This window comes from Stegastes partitus, unplaced genomic scaffold, assembly GCF_000690725.1.
Source record: "Stegastes partitus isolate 25-593 unplaced genomic scaffold, Stegastes_partitus-1.0.2 Scaffold1139, whole genome shotgun sequence".
Classification (NCBI taxonomy): domain Eukaryota; kingdom Metazoa; phylum Chordata; class Actinopteri; family Pomacentridae; genus Stegastes; species Stegastes partitus.
The window spans coordinates 19,193-28,429 of NW_007578870.1; the positions used below are offsets into that span (position 1 = coordinate 19,193).

A 9,237-nucleotide genomic window follows, 5' to 3' on the forward strand; every position below is an offset into this window, starting at 1 on the left:
TGCCACAAATGCCACAGTAATATACAGTATGAAGCTTCCTAGATGCATCAAGCACCTTTAAATTAAATTACTTTTAGTGGATTATGTGATGAGGAATGCGCCCCGGGAAGCTAATGCAGTTTTAAGCCGTTGCTCGGACAATTCAGTGGGTCGCTGATAGATGCCAGCTGTTCCAGATAAGAACAAACCACACAGTGTTTGTGAGTCAAAAAGAACAGCTGAACTAAGTTCCACGGATCTACACTCGCATGGTTTTGCTCGTATGCCACTGAGCATAATGTAAGCTCATGCAAAATAGCTTTCAGTGATTAGTTCTTATTTATTTACAATGAACGAAACAGTCTTCAAGGACTTCTGTTATGGACAATCACACAAACATGAGCAACAAAACCTTATATTCTAAGACAGAAATCAAACATATAAAGTTTAAAATATGAATACAACATGAAAAAATTCAAACAAAAATATCCGTGAAGCATCTGAAGATCAAATCTCAGACGTTTTGGCTCCAACGATAAATCATTTCACACGGATAGCATCTTAAAAGTCAGTCCAGTAAGAGAAGCATCTTTGACCAGCGTCTGCCCCGCTGCCGTTAAACCAGGAATTCTGAAAAAGAACCGGATAGTACTTATGAAACTTCTTCATAAATGCTGTACCATTCCAGCTAAAACCAGATCTGTAGACCAAACACAACGTAGGTATGAAAACTTTTTAATTTTTTTTTACTTATGCACGCCTGCAGGCATTTTTGTCTTTTCTCTTTTACTTAAAAGTGAAGCGTTTAATTATTAATTTACAAATTAGGCGTGCGTTAACTCTTAAACGTTCAGGCGGGGAAGTGGTTTTCACTTTGAAATCTGTAAAATAAAGTCAACTCAAAGTCTACTCGGTTGCTCTTTCTCAGACTTAACACGATGATTTGAGCCATTTTATGTCTTGAGGTAACATGATCACCTATAGATAGAAAGGATAGTATTAAAATTGAATCATTATATGACAGATTTTACTCATGCAGTGCCACGCCCAGGAGACATCTCACCCAATCATTTCATCACATGAGAGCAGAAAAAAAAGGTTGAAAAAGTATAAAATATATATACAAACCCTTGAAAGTTGTGATTTAAATGCAATTCAGATTACATTAGTTTTTAATGTGCTGCAGGGCCAGTGTGCGTCTCATTCCCTGTTTGAGTATCAGCAGCTGAAAGTGAGGCCCATCGCTGGCCGTGAGTCAGAAATTCAAATCATTTGGAGGATGTGAGTCAGTTTCAACGTTTCACTTTGACTTATTTCTCTCGTAGCCAAAGTTTAGTTTCCTTGGCAGCCGGATTGATCTCAAACGCTGCCATCTGATCTTCCTGTATGTTACAAGCTATATACAGTAAAGGGGCCATTAGGGCTGCTGGCTGAGCTAAATATTTAGCTGTCTCCCTGGCAACAAATACATTTCTATTTTCGTCTCCCAGTCCGGGTTCCCTCCTCACAGTCAGACTCCAGTGTAGCACCCACAGTCCGATGTTAACAAACCGTCCGTCGCTAATTATTCTCACTTTACCAAGATCTGCAATTGAGTGTTAAGCATTAAATTAGCTATTTATGGTGTGTAACTTCACTTTTAATCAGTCGCTCAGGAACGGGAGGATCTTATTGGCTGTTGGAGACGCCACTCGGGTCGAAGGAACCGCCCGCTCTGCATATATCCTGCTGCCAGGGTGCAGAGAGGCGAGGCCCTGCAGCTCGATCACTTCTTCCTATCTGGACCTGACCGACTGCATCTGCAAAAATGATGAGCGTAAGTATGATTTTGACAATTTTGCTTTCCTGCATGTGAACAGTCCCAGGTGATATTTTAAACTGCCAGCTGCTGTTAGCACCCTCTATTCAAGGATGATGTAACTAAAGTGTGCTTTATTTAATGCAGATCACTGATGTCAACTTTTAAAAAAAAAAAAAAAAAAGCTTTTAAGAGCTCAGGCCTTGTAGATTTATCTGTTTGCCTTTTATGGTCAAACTATTCGCCCCTGAGCACACATGCTTTGAGCACACGAGTTTTCTCTGCTACACCGAATGCATCAAAACTAACCACGATCCTGCGATAATTTATTTACACTGCAACAAATGCTTGACGCCATTTGTCCCTTTTCATTCCAGTCATGCCCCCTCTCTGTCTGAGAGCCCAACACGGGCAGCAGCAATGCATTCTGGTCTCTTTGGATTCGTAGATTACAATTAAGGCCGTGTATTATTCTGGCTTTTTGTTGGCTACGGGGGGTAAACACGGTTTGGAAAAAGGGGTGCAACGGCTTAAATCACATTAAGGGATAAAAAGGAAGTAAAGCAATAACGTGGAGGTCAGAGTAGATGCTACAGTGAGGGGGACTCTCAAGTTTCTGCCAGGGAATGTGTCTTTAAAAGCTCTATTTTATACAGAAACTCTAGCAGGATTGTGATTAATTTAGAGTAAAATGACTCATGTTTGATGTGCCTTCCCCTTTCTAGTCAGCTGGCGATCTGATTTTGTCGCGGTGTCAGTGAGGGGTGTGAGGATTTGGTATCTCATGCAGTGCAGCATGCAGATTCCTTCAGCCTGCTGGGCATCTGCCAGACTCGCACAGTTCAAACCTCGGTGCTATTTGTTACACGCTCACTTCACAGACGGACTCTAACATGGAAAGAATGTCATACCTCTGTCGTCGTGCCTCTTCCTTTTATTGCGCGGACCGGTTGTGCTTTCAGACTTTTTTGGGGGTTTTACTTCAGATTTGTCCTCCAAAGTTCTGCAGGCGATGGCACCATGTGGTGCTGTTCCAGACTTACAGGAGTGTTAAAGTGAATAATAAAATCATAAAGTAACTGTAATATTTCACTCTAATTCCTGTGCAAGTTTGTCTAGCTGCCATTTCCACAATGGAAATGTTTGGCCTCGTGAGTCCAAAATTGTTAACATTTGCAGCAGCTTGTAAAACTGGTCGTTAAACTTCTCCCTCCTGTCCTCTGAAATGGGCTTTGAATCGCAGTGATGCAACTTTCAAATAAACATCAAATGTGGAAAAAAATGTTCGTGTAGGTGCAACATGAAAAGTCCAATATATTTGTGTCAGATCGTTGTGTTTCCATTTGTCTGGTCATAATCAGACGTCCTCTTTAGCACACATACTGAACTATATTACAAAAAAGAAATCCTCAAAGGGCTGCTGTTTCTGCACTTGTTACCGTGGCGATCATTTCTCCAGTTTGACAAAGAGAAAAAAAAATGACAAAATGTTAACCAGCGGTGACGGGTGTTTCACAACCTAATAACAGATTGCTCAAGTATAATTTCCTAATCACAGCTCGGCGCAGTATTCCCCTGCCACATGTACGGTAGCAGCTGAGCAGAGGGTTTCTGCTGTGCTTAGCCTTTTTTCCAGAGTGGGGCTCCCGTCCGTTATTGCACTCAGGAAAGTATTACTCAACCGAACGGCAGTCCTCCCTCATCACCTCTCAGCGTTTTCTGCCAAAATCAGCTTAGAGGAAAATGTCCGTGGCAGCAGCGGGACAAGAAAGACCTGGACTCTCTGACCACAGAGTCGACGGGAGTATAATTGAAAACACATGTTTTGCAATTTCCAAGGATGAAGTGAGGGTTGGCGAGCTGGCCGAGGCTCCTGCCAGCGCTGTTCTCTGCCCCAAGCTGCAATAATAATTGGATCTAGTAAAAAATTCAGCAGTATTACCTCACAATAACGCAGTGTTTGTCCTGCACAGGGGTTGATCATCAAGAACATGTCCTTCAAGGTCGGACAGACCCTGACCATCACTGGAGTGACCAAACCTGATGCTACCAAGTAAGTTGTAGGACAATAAACTGTATTTTGATCCTTTGAAATAACTCATCTCAGTATAACTACAAAAAGCAAAGTCTTACACTCACAGTACAGCACACTAGAATCCACAAGTTTCATGCAGAGTGCTGCTGTGTCGACTAAATACTTTATAAATCTGTCTGAAGAATTTGACTAAATCGTAATTGTTAAAGCCATAAGCTTATAAGAAACCTTAGCTCAAAAATATATTCCTTAAAATTAGTACTAAGGTTATTATTCGTGTTTGTCGTCTTGAGCTACACCAACAAAGCGAACAAAGGCTTCACCGATGAAACGTGTTCTTCTGAGTTTCATTCTTTTTCTTCTTACTCTTTCTTTTACTTTCTGTTCCTGTTTCATTCTCAACATTAAAACTACTGCTCACACTAACTATACACACCAGCACAGACTTAATTAGTCAATCAATTATGAGCTAATTATTAGTTGTGGAAAGTACATTTACTCAAGTGTTCAGTTCAGTGCCAAAGTGGGCCAAACCACAAAAAATCCAAAGTGGAGTTTTGTGTTTTCTTGATAAGTGTTTATGATCGACAAGTTCGTCCAACCAGCAGCCCACTAGTAACGTCACAGCGCCACTTTGAAGTTTGGCCCATGATGGTTCTGGCATGAACATTTAGTCTCAAACTGGACCAAGCCACAGGAATCGCCAACCGTTTGAAGATGGCGGACAGCGCCTCTTCAAGCCCCGTGAAAACTCAACTCATAGGTACGATAAGGTCAAATAAAAACTTAATTCACCACCATCAAGCATCTGTTTCTACCCCACGGTCCTCAGAAGTATCTCTGGTTCCTTATGATGGAAACTCTTCAATACTACCAATTGCGCCACCTTGCAGCCCTGCTTTGGCAAATTAAAACTTAAATACGTCCTCACAGAGAAGCTCCTTCTATCTCTGGACAGTGTTGAAACATCTTTGGATAATGACTCCTCCGACAACCAGGATTGCTTTTTAGCAACACAAAATTCTGACCCCATGTTTCTCTAAAACTAGTAAACGTGATTCGGTCCACTTTGGAACCAACCCTCTTGATTCTAAGGTACTTTATTGGAGTTTTTCCATTTTATGGTGATTTCTACGTCCATGGAAATACTGTACTTTCTACTCCACTACATATATTTGATATCTTTATTCACTTTAAAGATAAAGATTTTACACAACTGATAATAAAACACAGCTTTTAAAAATGTGACGCATGATTAAATATTAAAACAGTGGTTTCTCATCTCACAAAAGTCAATCACATCTCATGTCTGTCAGCCAGCAAACAGTGATTTCGTCCTCTAAATTTCTCACATAGTTTAATTTTAATAAATATTCAAATGATCCCAGATCTAAAGCTTTGAGAAAAGTTCCAGACAGATTTGTTGTGCACAACTTGTAGCACCTCAGATTGATCTGGTGTGTCTGTATATAAAACTGCTTATAAAGTAGCTCAAAGTAGCTCCAATGTGTATATATATACATATTAATATATCAATCAGAAGGACCAAACCAGTACATTTACTTTTAATACTTTGCCTACACTTTGCTGCAAACACTAAGAGATGATTTTTCATGCAGGACTCTTACTCGTACTGGAGTATTTTTACATTTCTGCGTTGCTGCTTTTACTTCAGTAAAGGACCTGACTAACTCCTGGTTAGCAACGGCTGACGTCGTGTGTCTACCGTCTTCCCATCCATCTTAAATCTTTGCGCTCGTCTGTAGTTTTGCAGTGAACATCGGCCCCGACGAGCAGAACATCACGATGCACATCAACCCCCGCTTCAACGCCCACGGAGACGAGAACACGATCGTCTGCAACTCCTACCAAGGAGGCAACTGGTGCGAGGAGCAGCGTGGGGAAGGCTTTCCCTTCCAGCTGGGAGAAGAGTTCCAGGTGTGATTCCCTGCATGTGTGTTAGTGGCCTCTGTTGGAAAACGTGTGCTACTGCATCTGTAATGACTTCATCGAATTTAAACTCACACAGATCTTTTTCTTATTAGGTGTTCATAGTGGAATGATTTTAAGATGTTTGACCCCAAGTTTGAACTTTCCACTCCCAAATAAGAGTCTTTTTCAGCATATTTCTCTGTATTTATTCTCTGTCTTGGTTTAGATGACCATTCATTTCACCCCTGCTGAGTTCGTGGTGACTCTGTCTGACGGCTCTACGATCAACTTCCCCAACCGCATGGGTGCAGAGAAATACTCGTTCATCAACTTCGACGGGGAGGTCCGCGTCAAAAGCTTCGAGATCAAGTAAACCGTCGACCCTCCACGACTCCTCGGATCGATTCGATTATATTTCCTCTGTTCCTTTTTCAGTTTGTTTAGCAACAGGTAACACATTGCCAAAGGTTTTTGAACACATGCGAAGCCAACCTTTAATGTTTGTCACGCAATATTAGAATGTTGAGCTCACGTGCAGCCGTAGACAGAAACATGTAGACGATAGAAACTTGCGTAATCCTCAGATCTGCAGACAGTAGGTAAAGCAACTGAACGCCCTTCCTGCACACTTGACAGAGCTGCTGGCTGACAAGCAAACATGAAGTAGTTTCGAGCCCAAGCGGGACTCGCTTTGCAAGTTTGCAGTGTTTAGCTGAAAAGAACCACATGAACTGTGATGTGATTTTCTTCAAGGTGCCTCAAAGTGCTGGATAACTGTTGTTCTCTCTCCCAGACATTCCAGATTTGTAACTGAGCATAACGCTTCCACATCTATTAAAGCATGTTCTTTTATGAAAAATACACCGACTTTGAGGATTCTTTAAACTTGTCCAATCTGTCCAAGAAAGAAAAATCTGTCAGCAGGTCTCGGCGAGGACGGTGCACGATCAGGCTGCTTCTGCAACTTCAGCTTTAAGTTTCCTTTTCTTGTTTTTGCTTCAGACGTTTGAGTTTTTCCAGACAGTGACGTCTCCAGTCTTGGTTTGATCCAAGATGTCTGTGCAGATGGAGCTAGAAGGTGTTTTATGCTCCTCAGCCGTCCAGACTGCAGAGTCGGAGTCTGTTAGAGCCGTAGAAAACTGCAGCTAAAGAGCTAATACACCAGTTAATTAAGTTTTAACACCAGAACCAGAGATGGCAGCAATGTGACAAAGTTCACTGATGCAAACATGCACACAAGCCAGTCGCCTGCTGAGTGACATTAAAAGTTTTGGCAGAATATGTGTGTGTTAAAATCACCTGCACTTAGGAAGTGGTCCAATAAGAAGTGTGAATAAAATCCTTGTTGAGTTTTGGCGGACGGCACAGGAGAGAAACGTTCCCTTTGCGTTTGTAAATCAATGCAATCCTAAAACAGAAACCCATCATAAACCTAAAGCCTCAGAGCCTGATTGTTGACCTTATAAAACCTGCAATAAGCCACCAAATCGATCTGAATGATGCTTTTACACTTCTTTGCTTCCCCCTAAACCATCTACAGCAGCCAAACATATGAAAGAATGAGACGAAAAGTGTCTCACAGCCATAAAAATGAGATTTAATGTGAACCGATCGTCCACATCACCGTGAAAAAAAAGGTCGATTTTTATTATTTAAATAGTTATTTATTAGATAATTTGTCTTTCTGTGAGAAGCACCAAACGGCCACAGCTGTAATTTTGTTACACAATCCTGTGACGCTTGACAACAAATAAACTGAATCTTGAATAATACCGACTTATACACCAAAGGACAGGGATATCGACGAGCATATTGATTTTGCATTCACACAGTCTGCAGGGTTTGGTTTCCTGAAACTCCTCACATTGGTTTGGGATTATAGTTTATTCTTCTTGTGAGAAATAACTGAAACAATAAAGAAAAAAACCTAAATGTTCATTTAATTGCACAGATAATTATCTTCAGATCTACTTCTTCCCTAATATTTTTTTTTTAGTGATATCAATAAAGCAGCTTTCCTTTCTGACTTTCAGTCTGTTTTACGAGTTCAAACTCTTTCCTTTGTGAAAGCTGCCAATCCGGTGCCGGTACACCTGTGCATGTCTGTGATTGGTCACCTGCTGCCAGCTCCGCCTCCTCCATGTGGAGAAGAACCGGAGCTGGTTTTACCAACTCTGGTTTGACTTGAGAAGCGGCTGCTTATCCCGACTGTCAGGCTAAGTGAAGCCAGATAACAGAAAGATATTCCTGGATATATTGAACCTGCCTGGCCCTGCGGACCCCAGCCATGCCGGAGGACGCCAGGTAAGACTCATCCTCACCGCCTCACCTGCTCGCTGCACCCCGACTTCTGGGGAAACGGCGCACAGGTGGGCAGGTGGTCCCGATAGGAACCAGGACAAATGGGTCGGGGTTGGATCCCAAATTATGGCTGGAAAAAGTCTCCACAGAAGCTCCGATGTTAAAAAAATGCGGAATAAAAGTAAATACAGTCAATTACAAGTCAGTGTTTTTAGGTTTACAATCAAAAGTGTCCAAAAAGTTTAGTTTCAGCGCGAAGCAAGAGCCAGTCAGTCTGATGTAGTTACTTAAAGTAACATGGGCCGTTTTCCAGGAAGAGTTTTATATATAAAATTAAATTGAATGACACCAGAACCCCCAACACAATACTGTAGAAAAGCAGAAGGCACAGAACCATGATGCAAAAACTACTAAAGCATCTGTTTTCCTGCAGAATAAAGATGATCTGGATCTTGTAGAAATCTTTTTTTTTTTTGCACAACAAGATCATCAATGTGAGGTTTTTAATATCAGTAGCAGTAAAAATGTCAAAGTGTTCTGACATATTTTCCAAATCCCTGCATCTATGACGGGTGTGAATCCACATCCTGGTTCCCTGACTTGGAGCTTTTACTGGCAGATTGTGTAGATTTATTGCCTCCACTCTTGTTTTGCTGCTTTGACTTCTTTTAATCAGCAGGTGCCTCCAGCAAACTCTTTAATTAATGAGCCCAGTTGCAACACAGCTGTCTGAAAAATCCAATTAACAACCTACAAACCACATAATTAACATTTTAATTCTGTCAAATATTTCAGTTTTGGGTTGCTTCATTCCAAACTAATATTAACAACATTGCTAGTATTGCACAGTAATTAACCTTGTTAGCCAGTAGATGTCCCCACAATGTAATTTACTGAAAGATGACGATGATGGTGACAGAAAATATGAGTTACTTCTGCTTATTTTGCACAATTTTACCTTGATATTCCACAACGCATGGCTTTTTAGGCGCTCCCGTAATCAAAATGCATATTCTGTTTTAGTTTTAGTCATGAAGAAATAGAAAATAAAAGGTCTGCTGAACATTCTGGGACCAACATTATGGGGTTTTACAAGCAGTCAGTTGCACAGAAATTGAAATGAAATCAGAACAAGACAAAAAAAATAAAAAATCTCTGCAGTTGCTCCAAACAGACTTTTTTTTTTTTTTTT

At 41.1% G+C, this 9,237-nt stretch overlaps 1 protein-coding gene and 1 long non-coding RNA gene across 2 annotated transcripts; both read left to right on the forward strand.

Moving 5' to 3' along the window:
- Nucleotides 1-1,709: 1,709 nt before the first annotated feature.
- lgals2a (lectin, galactoside-binding, soluble, 2a) lies at nucleotides 1,710-6,605 on the forward strand. Its single transcript, XM_008296606.1, has 4 exons — nucleotides 1,710-1,795; nucleotides 3,751-3,830; nucleotides 5,579-5,750; nucleotides 5,971-6,605. The coding sequence occupies exons 1-4, from the start codon at nucleotides 1,787-1,789 to the stop codon at nucleotides 6,115-6,117; spliced, it is 408 nt and encodes a 135-aa protein (XP_008294828.1). The 5' UTR covers nucleotides 1,710-1,786; the 3' UTR covers nucleotides 6,118-6,605.
- Nucleotides 1,802-3,173, forward strand: LOC103368280 (uncharacterized). The gene is made up of 2 exons (XR_520766.1): nucleotides 1,802-2,792; nucleotides 2,823-3,173. It is a non-coding gene; the product is annotated as an uncharacterized LOC103368280 (long non-coding RNA).
- Nucleotides 6,606-9,237: the final 2,632 nt, after the last annotated feature.

What these genes read in the sequence shown, in the direction of transcription:
- lgals2a (XM_008296606.1), top strand. An exon ending in ACCAAACCTGATGCTACCAA is followed by an intron (nt 3,831 to 5,578) that starts GTAAGTTGTAGG and finishes GCTCGTCTGTAG; the next exon opens with TTTTGCAGTGAACATCGGCC. An exon ending in AGCTGGGAGAAGAGTTCCAG is followed by an intron (nt 5,751 to 5,970) that starts GTGTGATTCCCT and finishes GTCTTGGTTTAG; the next exon opens with ATGACCATTCATTTCACCCC.